The sequence below is a fragment of the Orycteropus afer genome, unplaced genomic scaffold (genome assembly GCF_000298275.1).
Source record: "Orycteropus afer afer isolate SDZICR_OR568_19922 unplaced genomic scaffold, OryAfe1.0 scaffold00047, whole genome shotgun sequence".
Classification (NCBI taxonomy): Eukaryota; Metazoa; Chordata; class Mammalia; order Tubulidentata; family Orycteropodidae; genus Orycteropus; species Orycteropus afer.
The window spans coordinates 1,020,788-1,037,786 of NW_006921634.1; the positions used below are offsets into that span (position 1 = coordinate 1,020,788).

General features: G+C 37.4%; 1 protein-coding gene across 1 annotated transcript in view; it reads right to left on the reverse strand.

Moving 5' to 3' along the window:
• The window catches only part of CHORDC1 (cysteine and histidine rich domain containing 1), a 42,235-nt gene that overhangs the window by 12,121 nt on the left and 13,115 nt on the right, over positions 1–16,999 (reverse strand). Inside the window, exons 3-6 of the mRNA XM_007938091.2 lie at positions 13,375–13,431; positions 10,792–10,949; positions 10,000–10,103; positions 8,905–8,963 (exon numbers count right to left, since the gene is read on the reverse strand). Coding sequence (XP_007936282.1) covers positions 8,905–8,963; positions 10,000–10,103; positions 10,792–10,949; positions 13,375–13,431 — 378 coding nt within the window. The remainder of the gene's footprint in view (positions 1–8,904; positions 8,964–9,999; positions 10,104–10,791; positions 10,950–13,374; positions 13,432–16,999) is intronic.

The following is a 16,999-nucleotide window of genomic DNA, read 5'->3' on the forward strand; positions in this document are numbered from 1 at the left end:
CCAACAACAAAGATTTATCTTCTAAAGATATTCCACAAGCACATAAAACTCAGTTACATTCTGAACTCATCACTATTTACCCGTCAAAACTTTTATGATGGCACCAAATCCACTCAGTTTCCCAAAGCAAAATACTTTTAAGTCCCCTTCAGTTTCTCTTCTTCCACCTACATATAGTTTACTATGAAATCTCATCAATTTGTCCTGAAAATATCAGTTTAATTTGGAAAAATTCCTCATAATCACAGGCAGACTTTAGGCAGACTATAATAATGGGGTAGCAATCTACTTCCGTAGTGATGCTGCCTTGGAAACCCAAGGAGTGGTCACTATGAGTCAGGTCTAACTCGACGGCACATAACAACAACAACAATTAATTCACCAGCCTTCAGATTCTGTTCTCTACTATCTAAATAATTTCTACTTTAGTATTCATAACCACCACATGCAAGTACAGAAAATAAAATTGTTTACTTTTTACAAATCTAAAGTAGTAGGTGCACGTATGCTCCTAGGTAGAAAAATTATTTTGTGCTCAACTGCAAACCTAAAGGTTGTGGTGTGAACTCACCCACCAAAACTGAGTAAAAGGCCTCACTCTCTTGTCTAAATTCTTTTTATTATTATTACTATTATTTTATTGTGAGCTGGGTGAAAGTTTACAGATCAAATTCACTTTCCATACAGCAGTTCACATACACTTTGTCTCGTGACATTGACAATTTACCCCAATGCAACAGCTCCCCTCCCACTTCCTCCTGATAGTTACTCTCCTGTGTCCATCCCTCCATGCACTAGTGCCCCCTGAGCTGTCTCCCTGTGCATAAGGTATATAGCTCTTCTTTCTCCCATGACTGTTCTCTCCAAAGAGTGTATCTACCTCAGGTAAACATTCAACTCATATGCCTGTCTTTTGTTTGGCTGGAAACCACAGGTGTGGGTTCAATTTTAGACATGAAGGGCAGCTAGGGGTCATAGTCTCAGTGGTTTCATTCACCAGGCTCTTATCAGACGAGCAAACCTGGTCCACCCCCCCCTTTTTAAATTTTTTTTTCCCAAATGATTTTGAGTTTTGTTCCACATTCTTCTCCCCCTCTATCCAGGATCTCCTACAGATCCCATCCGAGTGGTTGACAGTGGTACCTGGAGATCATCTAGTTCTTCTGGTCTCATATAGGCTGAGGATCGCATGGTGTACCAGTCCCTAGGACTAATTCTTTCATTGAATCTTTGGTTTTCTTCATTCTTCTTTGCTCTGGATGAGGAGACACCCAACACTGCATCTAGATGGCTGCTTGCAAGCTTTTAAGATCCCAGTAGCACTCACCAAAGTAGGAGGTGGAACAATGTTTTGTGTAGTATGTCATGCCAAGTGACTTTGATATCCCCTGTAACTATGGTCCTGAGCCCACCGGTTCAACTACTTGCTCCCTCTGGGTACGTGGCTGTGACCAAGAAGTGACTAAAATCTTGTCCCTTGTCAGCTCTACTATACATGTGGGAATTCGTACAGATCATACAAATACACTTATAGGACCATTTCCTGCCAACCCTATACATGGTTGTGGGTACGGTCCCTGCTACCTAGACGTAACTAATAGTTCAGCCTGTCCACCTATCTATCCACCCATATACCCATGTTTGCCTTCACTGACAATGCAGTACTGTTGTCTTTATTGTCTCTAACTCCCATGTCCCTCTTTATGTCTTCCTCTTCTTCAATGAGACCACGTTGATCACTCACATTTGGTACATTGCCCTTCTCTTCACCCAAATCAATACTTAGAGGTCTCTACCTATCTAACAGTGTCCCTTTACTCCACCCCTGATAACCAACAAAGAAAATTTCCTTCCATAGATAAAACTTTTCTTGACTTTTACAAAAACGGACAAATACAATATTTGTCCTGTGATTGACTTATTTCACTCAGCATAATGTCCTCCAAATTTATCCATGTTATGTGGTGTTTTGCAGATTCTGTTATTCGTTAGGATTGCATAGTATCCACTGTGTGTATGCACCACAGTTTGCTATCCATTCCTCAGCTGATGGACACCTAGGTTGTTTCCATCTTTTGGCTATTATAAATAGTGCTGTGATGAACATGGGCGTGCATATATGTCTGTTCTTGTCATGCCGCTCACTTCTTTAGGATATATAACCTAATAATGGAATAGCTGGATCAAATGGTACTTCTAATTCCAACTTTTTAAGGAATCGCCATCTGCTTTCCACAGTGGTTGTACCATTTTACAGTCCCACCAGCAGTGTTTGAGAGTCACAATCTCTCCACATTCTCGCCAGCATTTGTTATTTTCTGTCTTGCTGAGCTTTCCTACTAGTGCTGGGGCAAGATGGTATCTCACTGTTGTTTTGATTTGCATCTCTCTAATGGCTAATGATCATGAGCATTTCTTCACGTTAGTTGGCTGCCTGAATATCCTCCCTGGTGAAGTGTCTATTCATGTCTTCTGTCCATTTTTAAATTGGATTATTTGTCTGTTACTGAGGTGTTGGAGTTTTCTGTAAATTCTAGAGATAAGCCCTTGTCAGATATGTCATTGCCAAATATTTTTTCTCAATCTGTGGGTTTTCTTTTGACTCTTTTGGAGAAGTCTTTGGAAGCACATAGAAATTTATTTTAAAAAGGTCCCATTCACCTAATTTCCCTTCTGCCGCTTGTGCATTCTGGGTTATGGTTGATAGTCTACTTATGTCATATATTAGGGCCCCTATATTTGCCCCTAGTTATTCCTCAGGAACTTTATATAGTTTTAAGTTTCACATTTAAGTCTTAGATCAATCTGGAGTTAGTTTTTGTGTATGGTGTGAGGTACAGATCTTATTTCATTTTTCTGCAAATGGATATCCAGTTTTGCCAGCATCATTTATTAAACAAACATTCTCTTCCCCATTTAATGGATTTCGGCACTTTGTCAAAGATGGATCTATTTCTGGGTTCTCAATTCTATTCCATTGGTCTATGTGTCTCTCGTACCAATACCAGGAAGTTTTGAGTACTGTGGCTATACAGTACGTTTTGAGATCCGGCAGTGTGAGACCTCTGTCCATTGGTTCTTATTCTTCTTCAATAGTGCTTTGCTTATCCAAGGTCTCTTTTCCCTTCCATATAAAGTTAGTGATTGGTTTTTCCATATCCTGAAAACATGTTGATGGGATCTGGATTGGGATTGCATTGAATGTATACATTGCTTTGGTTAAAATTGAGATCTTCACAATGTTCAATCTTCCTAGCCACGAGCATGGTATGTTTTTGCATTTATGTAGATCTCTATGGTTTCTTGAAGTAGTCTTTTATACTTTTCTTTGTACAGGTAAGACTTATTCCCAAGTATTTTCTTTTTCTTTGGGTAGCTATTGTAAATGGTATTGATTTCCTTATTTCTATTTCAGCAATTTCTTTGCTGGTGTAGAGGAATCCAACTGACTTTTGGATGTTGATCTTGTATCCTGTCACAATGCTAAATCTCTCAATTAGTTCCAGTAGATTTTTGACTGAGTTTCTTGAGTTTTCTAGGTATAGGATCATATAATCAGCAAATAGGGATAATTCAACTTCTTCCTTGCCAATTTAGATCCCTTTGATTTCCCTTTCTTGCCTTACTGCCCTGGCTAGGGCTTCCAATACAATGTTGAATAGAAGTGGCGACCTTGTCTGGTTCCTATTCGCAGAGGAATGTTTCAATCTCTTTCCATTGAAATGCTGGCTCTTGGTTTTGCATATATGCCCTTTATTATGTTGAGCAATGTCCCATCTATTCTGATTTTGCTGAGACTTTTGATCAGGAATGGGTGTTGGAATTTATCAAATGCCTTTTCGGCATTGATTGGTATGATCGTGTGTTTCTTCTCCTTTGTTTTAGTTACATGATCAGTAACGTTGGTTTTTTTTTCTAATGTTGAACCATCCTTGCACACCTGATATGAACCCCACTTGGTCATAATGAATGATTTTCTTGATATGTTGTTGAAGGCTATTGGCTAGGATTTTGTTGAAGATTTTTGTATCTATATTCATGAGGGATATTGGTCTGTAGTTTTCCTTTTGAGTGATGTCTTTGCTTGGTTTTGTTATCAAGGCTATGCTTCCTTCATAAAATGAGGTAGGGAGGACTCTATCCTTTTCTATGTTTTGGAATAGTTTGAGTATTATTGGTGTCAATTTTTCTCTGTTTCGTAGAATTTTCTGGTGAAACTGTCTGGGCCAGGAATTTTTTTAGTTGGCATTTTTTATGACCTGTTCAATTTTTTCTTTTGCTATGACCTGTTCAACTTTTCCACCTCAGACTGTGTTAATTTAGGTAAATGGTGTGTTTCTAGAAATCTGTCCATTTCTTCCAGATTTTCAAATTTTTTGGAGTATAATTCTTCATAGTATCCTGATAGTATTCTTTTTATTTCAGTTGGTTCTCTTGTGATGTCACCCATTTCGTTTCTTATTCATGTTATTTGTATTATCTCCCTCTTTTCCTTTGTGAAATTTGCCAATGTTTTGTTAATTTTATTAATCTTTTCAAAAAACTGACTTCTGGTCTTGCTCATTTTTTCTATCGTCTTTCTTTTCTGCTTCATTGATTTCTGCTCGAATTATTTCTTTTCTTCTGCTGACTGTAGGCTTTTCTTGCTGTATTTTTTCTACTTGTTGGAAATGTTGGTTTCAAGTGTTCATTTTTGTTCTTTATTCTTTTTTGTTGTGTGCATTTATTGTAATAAATTTGCCTCTGATCACTGCTTCTGCTGTGTCCCAAAGATTCTACTATGGTGTGTTTTTATTATCATTTGATTCAAGAAGTTTTCAATTTCATCTTTTATTTCTTCTCTTACCAAGACTTTCTTAAGAAGGGTGTTGTTCAGTTTCTATGTGTTTGCTCTTTTTCCTTTGCTCTTCCTTTTGTTGATTTCTAAATTGATAGCATTGTGATCTAAGAAGATGCTTTGCAGTGTTTCAATGGTTTTAAATTTATCAAGGCATGTTTTATGGCCCAACATATGGTCTATAATGGAAAATGTTGCATGTGCACAGGAAAACAATGTATATTTTGTGGCTGTTGGGTGAAGTGCTCTGTAGATGTCTACAAGGTCAAGTTGGTGGATTGTATTATTTAGCTCTTCTGCACTTTGTTGAGCTTCTTTCCAGTTGTTCTTTCATTGAAAGTGGTGTATTAAAGTCTCCCACTATGACTGTGGAGTCATCCATTTGCTTTTTCAACTCTTTTAAAGTCTGATGTATGTATTTTGGGGCTCTTTCATTGGGTCCATAGATATTTAAAATGGTTTTATCTTCTTGTACAATTGATCCTTTAACCAAAGCAACAACAACAACAAAAACTCATTGCCGTGGAGTCGGATCCAACCCACAGCGACCCTTCCTTGGGTTTCTGAGGCAGTATCACTATGGAACTAGATCACCTTATCTTCCTTCCAAGGAGCAGCTGGTGTGTTTGAACCACCAGCCTAATGGTTAGCAGTCAAATGTGGTAGACACTATGCTTCCACAGCTCCCAATTGATCATTTAATCATTATATAATGTCCTTCCTTGTCTTGTATGGTAGTTTTTGTTTTAATGTCAATTTGACCCAAAATTAATATTCCCACTCCTACTCTTTTACGGTTACCATTTGCTTGATACATTTTTTTCCAACCTTTGATTTTGTCTATTTTTGTCCATGTTTCTAAGATGTGTCTCTTGTAGACAGCATATTGATGCGTTTGGGTTTTGTTTTCTTATCCAATCTGCAACTCTATGTCTCTTGAGTGGTGCATTTAACCCATTAACATTCAGTGTAATTAATAACAAGTATGAATTGGTTGCTGTTATGAGTTTTTTCATGGTGTCCCTGGTTTCTTCCATATTTTCTGTGCTGATCTCATTATATTTATGAATTGTTTTATCATTGCCTTTGTTGCTGTTGTTTTAGTGTTTGCTGAGTATTTGTGCTTGTCTTCTTTTTAATTGTAATGTGAAGGTTTATCATTTTTCTTTAAGGTTACCCTGTGATTTATAATTACCTCCCCGAGTTTAGAACAGTCCATTCTATCTTGCAACTCTCTTGATTTCCTTGCCATTTTCAAGTTCTCTAACTACACAGTATCTTCCCTCTTTTTGGTTTGTAGTTGTTCTCATTTGCCAATTGATGTCTCTCGCTCCCTGTTTACAATCTTTTAAGTTTATTTTACTTTGGATATGTCCATAGCTGTGGTTTCTGTGGTAGGTCCTCTTGTGTATTAATGGTAGGTGGATGTTTGCTATTTTTGGTTCTCTGTCATCTTCATTATCTGCAGACTTTGTATTTGTGAATTTACCTGTTGTTGTTGTTGTTATGTGCCGTCGAGTCGGCCCCGACTCATAGCGACCCCTCCTTGGGTTTTCGAGGCAGTATCACTACGGAAGTAGGATTGCCCAACCTTCCTTCCGAGGAGTGGCTGGTGGGTTTGAACCGCCAGCCTTCTGGTTAACAGGCAAGTGACTTAGCCACTATGCTACCAGAGACTCACTAAAATTTATCTGTAAATCCAGAATCAATACTTGTGGTGTTTTCGTGGCCATGTGAGAATACAAAGTAGTGGGGAAAAATTTGATTCACAAGATACACACATTCCCAGTTGAGGTCAAGGTGATACTCTGCCTGTATTAGCCGTCAACAATTCTATCTCTACACTACAATTCCATTGTCTAGACTACACAACAGCATCCAACTTCATTTCCCTCCTAATACTACTCCTGATGCATTATAATAAAACTGCTGTTCACTAGCCAAAGAAATCATTCAGAAACTCATACTTAGAATGAATTAATTGCTTCTGATCATGCTTAGAAAGCCCAAACTCCTCATCATGGCTTGTAAGGGCTTCCGCATCTGCCAACTGGTCTTACCCATAACTTATTCACCCATGACCAATGCCACAATCTTTCTTAATTATTATGATTTGGGTGAAATTTTACAAAGCAGGTTCACTTTATATTCAACAGTTCACACACATTTTTGCTTTGTGACACTCGTTACATTTCACACAGTGTTAACAGCTCTCTTCCCACTTCCTCCCTATGGTTAGTTTCCCTGTGCCCTTCTAGACTACGCATTCCTGCCTCCCTCCATTTCTCTCTGTGCGAATGGTGCCCTTCTGATCTCCCATGGTAGACTGTTCTAAGGAGTACATCTCCCTGGTGTAGGTATTCAGGTCATAAGACCTATCATTTGAGTAAGAGTTAAGCCATAGAAGTGAGTTGAAATCCAGGCTTGAAGGCTGGCTGGGGGTCATAGCCTCAGGGATTTCATGAGTCTCCATCAGACCAGAAAGTCTTTTTTTTTTTTTTTTAAATGATTTTTAGTTTTGTTCTACATTTTCCTACCAGTCTATCCAGGATCTCCATATTCGATCCCTTTCTGAATTGTTGGCATTGGTAGCTGGGAAGGCACCATCTAGTTCTGGTCTCAGGGTCATATAGGCTTTGGGCTGGCTGTTTCCATGTTACTTTGATTTTCTTCACTATACTTTGCTCCAGACAATGAGACACCCATATTTGCACTTTAGATGGATGCTTCCTAGCTTTTTAAGACCCACGTCACTATCCATCAAAATAAGATACAGAATAGTATTTTTACATACCATACAGTGGTAATCAAGTTTGATATTCCCTGTAACCATGGTCCCCAGCCTGAATGCCCAACAACTCACTTCTTCAAGGTGCTTATTTGTTGCTAAGAAGCTACACAATCTTTGCCTCCTGTTAAGTTTAAAGTGTATGTGGCCATTTTTATAGCACATAAAAATATGTATGAAGGAGTATCGTCTGCCAAACTTATATATAGTTGTGACTGTATCACCATTCACCTATCTATATCTGATCTTTTTTGCCTATGTATCCACCTGTGGATTAGTGTTTGCTGTTACTAACACTCTAGTATTGTGTATGCAATATTTGCCTTTATTGTCAGTACCTCTTGTGCACCTCTCCATGCCTTCTTTTTCCTCAGTGACATTGTGCTACTCACATGCTTATGTTACATTGCTTTTCACTTCACCCATATCAAACCTGTCTCTTAACTATCTCATTACCCTCTCTTCCCCTCCTGGCAACCAACGAAGAAAATTCCTTCCCCATGTTAACTTTTCCTTAGCTTTTTATAATGTACTAATATAGTATCTGTCCTTCTGTGATTGACTTATTTCACCAGCGCAATGTCCTCTAAGTTCATCCACATTATAAGGTGATTTGCTAATTCTTCATTATTCTTTAATGTTACATAGTATTCCATTGTGTGTTTGTACCATAGTTTGGTTATCCATTCATCTCGTGATGGCCAGGCCAAGCCATCTGATCTTACTATTCCTTCTTTATACAAGCTCTAAAGCCTGTATACATGGAGAGGCTGCTCCATCTATGGCATTCTTCTCCCAGGCATTTATATAACTTATCTGTCACATTATTCAAATTTACAACTGTCATCATCTCAAAAAGGACTTTCCTGACCTTATTTAAGGTGATTTAAATAGCTTCCATATTTCAAGCACTCTTTACTTTCTTACCTACCTAACTTCAAATCATTTAATTTCTTACATTTTATCCTTCTTCCTACACTAAGACTATCAGCTTTACAAGAACAAGAATTTTTGTTTTATTTGATACTACATCCAGAGAACCTAAAACAATGTCTGACACATACTAAGTATTCAATATGTGTTAAATAAACTACAATTATTTCCATGACAGACTTTTTATCAGATATGGAGCTCCGGGTCTCTTCATTCATGTTCATAGCTCTCGTCAATAAATAGTTCAAAACATAATAAGCACACAGATGAACTGAGTCAATGATTGTACTTTTTTCAAATTAAAAAGTTTACTTTCATGACATAACATATATTTCACAGTGCATACCTTTGAACACCCTCCGTTTTTACATGAGGTCCCAATCTTAATTTCATCACTTTCTTCTTCTGAAACAAACAAAAAAATTAGAAACATTAAAATAGAACACTTTATTGCAGTGCCAGTCTTTTTTTTAAAAAAAATTTATTGTGATTTTGGTAAAAATTTACAGAGCAAATTCATTTTCCATACAGCAGTTCACATATATTTTGTCTCATGACATTGACTGCAATTTCCCACAATGCAACAGCTCTGTTCCCACTTCCTCCCCAGTTACCTCTTCTCTATGTCCTTCCCTAGATGCACTCCTCCCCCAAGCTGTCTCCCTATGCATACACAGCCCTTCTACTCTCTCATGTTTGATCTCTCCAAGGAATGTTCTAAAGTAATTTTACATGATTTAAATTTCCTATGTGAATTTTCAAATATATATGTATTAAAAAGTCATAAGAAACCATTTTGATTAGGTTTTATCTATGTACCACAAATAATGTGACACATATATATTTCATAATGCAAATGATATATCCAATATTTTAACCTTGTAATAGAGCAATCATGAAAGTGTTTCTCTCCCACAGTACTGGGTATAGGTCAGAGAATACTGAAGATATTTTATATTACGTACAGTGAAATACTTGCAATTATCAAAGAAACTTAATAATATAATATTAAGAAATAATGAATCACAGGAGAAAAAAACTTAAAAATTTACAGGTCCTCATTTACAATAAGAGAGTAAAATGAATCACATATTCATTCTGTAGGTATTATTAGGAGCTCTAGTAGCGTAGTGCCTAAGGCTCTTAACTGCTAACTAGAAGGCTGTTGGTTCAAACCCACCAACCACTCCTCAGAAGGAAGGTTGGGCAATCTACTTCCGTAGTGATATTGCCTCAGAAATCCAAGGAGGGATTGCTACAAGTCGGGTTCAACTCGATGGCAAATAACAACAAGAACATTAGCACGTAGGGGAAAAATTTTTTATATAATGTAGTACTTTTTCATATTTATATTTAGAAAATTACCCTGTTCCTATCTCTCAAATGACTGTTAAATTATATATATATAACAAAAAAAAACGGTAAGAAAATAGAACCTTACCTTTCTTATCTTCTTCATTCCCTGATGACAGTTTAAGTTTATCAAGTGCTTGTTTGAGGGAGGCAGATATTTTTAATTCCAAGTTTGTCATTGGCTCATCTGGGCTAGAGAATTTTAAAATCTGTATTACCATTACTAATGTATCAAAATATTTTTCTATCCTCAAAATGAATACACTTAAATTTCTTTATGAAAAGCCTAATGCCTTGTGAATCAGTTTTTGCCTTTAAAAAGTATTTTACAAATAACTTCACAGTATATGTATTTTTAATCTTTAACAGAAAACCATTATATAATATGCAATGACTTAGTAACAATATGGACGGTTCTGAGATAAACGTAAATACTTCTTCACTGGAATCATTTCAGTGGGAATTAAATATTCTGTTAAGGATATTCAAGAAGACATTCCAGAAAGAAGCAGAAGAATGGAAAGCAATCTCTACATTCTTTTTCAACTCAAATGTATTCCTCGACTTAGGACAACTCCTTTACATAATTTCACTGTGCAACATGGGAAAATATACATGCCAAGGATAAGGAAGATGTGCGACTCTTTTATCCTGAGTTTAAGTATGAAGATACAATATGCAATTCTGTAATGAAGTTTTATTATGTACATACATTCAAATTAAGGTGGAAAAAATGTAAAGGCAGATCTTTAAAAGGAGAAAAAAAGATGGTTCCAAACAGTGGCTTATACAATAGCTACCAATAATATTATGCAAAATCACAAAGAATAAATGCTATTTTTTTAAGTATGACACAAATACACAACTCTACTAAGCATACCTTGGCCTTTTTATTGCTTCTATAGGTTTAGGGGCTTGAATAATGTGCTCCTGAAATTTGGGTTTCAATTCAGATAGTTCTTTTTTCTCTGTAGTCTTGACTTCAGGTTTGACTGGCTCTGGTGGCTTTTCACTATTATGCCTACCCTTTGTACAGCCCTGTTAGTGAAATGTATTCATTAAAAGTTAGTCTCACATGTACTTTACATCTAATTATAGAAATACAATTTTTCCAAATCTTTACTGATAAATTCTATTTTATTTTTACTTTTATCACATTGACCCATTTTACAAACTAAAAATATGACTCCAAACTTGCCATACTCCTCACTTACCAAGATAGGTAGGTTCCAAGGATCAGGTTATTGTATTAAAATTGGCATTATACAAAAATGCAGGACGACCACATCACCTCACTCCCTCACCTGTACCGTGAACGTCCTGCTGAAGTCACCTGCCACCACTGCCCCCTCCTTCCGCATGTCATCTTAGGAGAGCTCAGCCTCCACGAGAGGGTTGCCCAGTCTTCCAGAGCCAAGGTGGCCCAAGTGCTGCCCCTCTCACCATAAACAGGGTCTCTCACTGCTCCTGCCTTCACTATTATTTTTGGAATGACTAGCCTTGGCTCATCTCCTCAATGACCCCAAAACTACTGTGGGGGGCTTTGTAAGGGGCGGAAGGCTCTCTGCCTATGGGTTAGAGGGTCTGCATGCCAGGGTGGGGTGCATGCTGCCTGTTGGATAGTCCCACTGGCCCTTCACCTGAGCATCTCTCAACTCTCACTGGGCAGCTCTGCCTACCTTGGGCCCAAGTATAATCAACAATTCAGAACTTCCTCTGAAGCCATGCCAGCCAGCTCTGGACTCTGTCACTGACCTTAAACTATAGCTGCTATTGGCCCCTCACCTGTTGACCCTACCTCCATCTGGGAAGCCTGCCCTACTCTCACCAGGAGGGGGTATCCAGGAGTACAGGGGGCTGTATGGATGCCAGTTAGCTGAAGCGGGATCTCGCAGGCCCTAGGCACACAAGTGCTACATCTCAGGGTTCCTCCTGACCACAGCCTGTCCTATCCCTGCTGCCCCTCAGGGTGGGGACTTGGGGCTAGACCTTGGGGTCCCACTTCTTCCCTAATCAGATGGCAGGGCACCTTTGGCTGCTGGTTCCTGCTGCCCTGGCCTCAGCCCCCTATGTGTACCCAGGACCCTACAGGAAGTGTCATGTCCCCACTAGCCCCATTCCAGCCCTCTCTGCTTTACCTGGAACCTCAGGGAGACTGCCCCCACTTTTCCCTCCTGGGTGGTAAAATACCATGAAATATTGAGCTTCCTTTCTACATGAACACAGTATCTGCCCATAAGGTACTTCCTCAGGGAACCTGGAATCCATTACTGCCAGATATGAGTTGATAAGTGCAAAACAATCAGAGTTTACTATTCATTAATACAAAATGTCAGGTAACAAAATAGTGTTGGAGGAAGGAGTAGGTGTATTTGTAAATTACTTTCCACTTTGAGTAAAGCATGTTAAATCTTTGAATTACTCTTCGTAAATACCTAACTTATTCCATTAAATACACAGCATAAGCTTCTTGTTTGCATCATTGCTGTTTATTGTCCAACCCGGTGGACTGAACGACTGAGATTCACAGGGTTTTCACTGGCTGATTTCTGTAAGTCCATCACCAAGCCTTTCTTCTTAGTCCATCTTAGTCTGGAAGATATGTTGAAACCTATCCAGCATCATAGCAACATGTAAGCCTTCAATGACAAACGAGTGCTGGCTATGCTTCAGCTGCATTGGCTAGGAATCGAAAATAGGTCTCTCACAAAGAAAGCAGGAGACAAATTCTGGAGTATCTTACAAAGAGGCTCTATAAATTATTTATATACAAAAAATCACTTAAGTTGCACTTCTCTTGGTAACTAGCTATGTGACCTTGAGCAGGTTAATTAACCTTTTCAAACCTTAGTTTCCTAATCCGTAAAATGGAGACAATGGCACTTTTATGATTTTTTGGAGAGGATTAAATCAAATAATACATACAGAGTACCTGGGACATCTGGTAGGTAGTAAATTTCAAGAAACACTAGCTACCCTTACTCACATTCCACTGAGTCATACATACATTTTTAACATTACCAAAATTACACATTCAATGGCCTATCAGTTTATCAGCACCTTTACTTTTCTTTCCAAGTGGTATATAAAATAATGGTGCACCTTGATGGTATCTCAGGTTTGATGCAAAATTTATTGTTCTTAATTTAGAATGTTTTAAATTGCTACCTGTTATTTCTTTCTTTTTGATGTTCTTTCAAGACTACCAATGTCAATAACAAATTTAAATTAGTAACAATTAGTTCCCTGAAACTTTACTCTCTAAAACAGTGAGATAAAGTCCTTATTTTAGAGGTTATGGAAGGAGACATGAGAGCTCCATAATAAAAGAAGAATGTTTTTTTTTGCAAGTTAACAGGGTCAGGCAACAGACATCAGAAATCAGATGCCTTAAATATGGAATTCCCTAAAATGTATACTTTGGAGAATATAATTCAGTTAAAAAAAAAAAAGTAATACTTACTACAATGCTTAAGAAATCAGTAAAATCAGTTGTTCTTCTCTTACAGCAAGACCAACCCTATGAAATATAAGAGAAAGAAACTGAAAACCGTATTTGTGTGGGAACCACAATCCCAAATAAATATACTTTACTTTCATTTGTATTATTGAGTCCCAAAGTGACTTGGATATATATTTCATAGTTGTACAGTATTGAAAATGTTTCATTTAACTCAAGTGAAATGTTTAGCCTTTTATTTCTAAAAATTTATTTTTAAAAACTATGTTGTGACTTGTCATTAAAGGATACACCTTAAAACAGGGAAATAAAATTTTCTTCTCATTTAAAAACTACCTGATTTTTAAAGGCAAAATATTTTGTAATTCCTAAGAACATTGTATTTCAAAGAATCTGGGAAGCAACTGAAGGCACTTTACTTGAAAAATCCAGTAAATCAGGAATAATATTTATAACTTTTAACAAAACCTACTATAGCCATTCCTCAGCCATAAGCATTTTACTTATTTTAAGAATATAAAGTATCAGCCTGAGCATCGTTATAGAAAGGTAAATGATCTTTTCAGAGAAAAGTATAAAATTATGAAAATTATAAGAGTGTATGACTTAAGAACAAAATATCAACTTGTATTTAAAATAGCTTTAAATTATTAGTTACAATCCCAATGTATTATAGGGAAAAGAGAACCAAAAATATGGCAGTCTCAAGAGTTAGGATGTCACAAATTAAGAGTAAGAGGCAACTTTTCACATCTCCACCTGAACCTCACTTATCTCAACGTACCACGATTGTTTTTTTAAATATACTTCTAGATTTTCGTATTTAACTTGAAAACGAAAATTAAAACCAAAAAAAAAAAAAAAAACCCTAAAATTCAAGCTTTCCTATATCTTTAGTTTAATTCTATTTTTTTTTTAACCCTAAATTCACATATAGATGAACAACTGCTGCAACTTTAAATCTAGGGTTTAAGTTGCATTGAAAATATAGTCATTAGGAAACTTGTCCTATAAATGTTTTTTCAACTTAATTTTGTATACAGAATTATGTCAGACACACTGGAGGATACTGAGATTTACACATGTAAATGATGAGCCTCTTGTTCCCAAATGTCAGTGTGGGATCTACTTTGCTGAAATGACCCTATGTGATAGAGAAGAACTTCTCCTGTAAGGTTTTCTTGGCTTTAATTTTTTGGGGACTAGACTGCCAGGTCTTTTCTCCCACAGAACCAATGGGTGGGTTCAAACCACCACCCTTTTGTTAGCAGCTGAATGCCTAACCACTGTGGCATGAAGGGTCGATAAAATGAGAAATAAATGAGAAAAGGATAAATTTAAATATATGAGTATAAGGCTGTTGAGTTTTCTTGAAAAGAACTGTCTTTTTCTCTGAATATGTACCTCCTCATTTTAATTTTACTATTAAGAGGTCCTTTTGTTAATGAAGTTAATTTAGTCAAACAAAGAACTGGCAACTATTTTCTCTGAAATGTACTAAAGTGTAAAACCCCAGACTTAAAAAAGAATGTCTAGGTCTTTAAGAACTGTTTATAGACTTTAGATAATAAAATAGTACAATTGGAGAACAAAGAGAAATAAAAAGTACTTTAAAGTGAAATCATTAGTGGCATCATCATTAGAAACAGTAAAGCTGCAAGATAAAAGTATTTTTGGAAGAAGAGTTCACTTTCAAAATGGTTTGAGGCTGCCAATGAAACATGTAAGTGGAAATACGTTGTAGGAGCCAATGGTTTAAAGGTGACACTTAAGGACAACTGACTACTAACCAGAAGGCTACTGGTTCAAACCTACCAGCCACTCCTCGGAAGGAAGATTGGGCAATCTACTCCTGTAGCGATACTGCCTCGGAAACCCAAGGAGGGTAGCTACGAGTTGGATCAGACTTGACGGCATGTGAGTTTGTTGTTTTTTGGTTCTTTAGGACACAAATACAGGCGTATGTCTCTTAGTGTCCATGATATGTTCTGTGGATGTTATGACTTGTATGTTGTACAAATAACATGTTAAAAACCTTACAGGAGTCTGCTTTTGGGTGTCCTTGTTGCCTCTGTTGCTGCTGCTGGAACTGCTGGGACAGGCTGGAGGACAGCAGCAGGAGCAGAGCAAGAGGAAGCAAGCAAGGAGTAAGCAGAGCACATCCAGCCCACATGAGCAGGAGAAGCAACCCCACCACCTGCCTGCCTAACAGGAGGCCCAAGAGCCCACAACCAGAGCTATGCCCTCTGCCTCACCTAGCTATATTCCCCTGTGGTCCAGTGCTGCCTGAGTCTAGGTCTGGGGGTCTATAAAACCATTAGGGGGAAATAAACAATAGGAGAGCTTTCATTAGGGAGAAAAAAAAAAAAAAACTTACAGAACCAAGGATGTATATGCAGTTGGACATCATCCAAGTGGATATTAAGCAACACACATCAGTAAATGAACTGAGAGAAAATAGTAAGCCAAATACTAAGAATTGAAGCATACCAATGGGTAGAAGATAAAAGCAAAACACTACATGGAAAAAAAGAAATTAAAAATCAAAACCAAACAAAACTCCACAGAATCAATGCCAATCTAGAGGAGATAAAATTAAAGTATAAGTAAGTACTTCCAAAGTACTACAGTTTGCACCTATATAAAGGTTTGTTAGGAGTCAAGGAGCCCTAAGAACACAATGTTTAAGTGCTTGGCTGCTAAATGAAAAGTCAGTGGCTTAAACCCACCTAAGCTCTGCAGGAGAAAACAAGGAATTCTGTTTCTCATAAAGATTGCTGTTGTAAGGTTCCACTGAGTCAGTTTTGACTCTGCAACCCCATGTATAACAAAACAAAATGTTGCCCTGCCCTGTGCCATTCTTAAAATAGTAGGTATTGTAGTCCATTGTTGCAGCCACTGTGTAAATCCATCTCATTGAGGGTCTCCCCTTTTTCACTCATCTCCTACTTTAACAAGCATGAGTCCTTCCCAATAATCTGTGCTACCTGGTTTATAAGGAGCATCCTGGCAGTATTTCTTCCAAGATAATTGTCTGTACTAGTGGCAGTCCACGGTAAAACCAATATTCTTCACTAACAACATAATTCAAATGTGTCAATTCTTTTTCAGTCTTCCCTTTTCATTGTCCTGCTTTCGCATACATATGAGATAACTGAAAATACTATGGTTTGGGTCAGGCACACTTCAGTTCACAAAGCGACATGTTTGCTCTTTAACATTTTAAAGAGGTCTTTTGCAGATCTGCCCAATTATATCATTTGATTTCTTGACTGCTGACGTCACGGGCGTCAAATTCGGATCCAAGTAAAATAAACCTCCTGACAATTTCAGTAATTTCTTTGTTTAACATGATATTGTTTATTGATCCAGTTGTTTTTTTTTATGCTCAAGTATAATCCATACTGAAGGCTGTAGTCTTTGATTTTAATTAGTGTATGCTTCAAGTCCTCTTCACTTTCAACAAGCAAGGTTGTATCATCTGCCTATTGCAGGTTGTTAAGTCTTTCCCTAATCCTTATGCCACGTTCTTCTTCATAAAGTCCAGCTTCGGAGGCGGGGCAAGATGGCGGACTAGGCAGAAGGATTGCACAGACCCTCTTCAACAAAGAAAAGGGAAACCAATTAA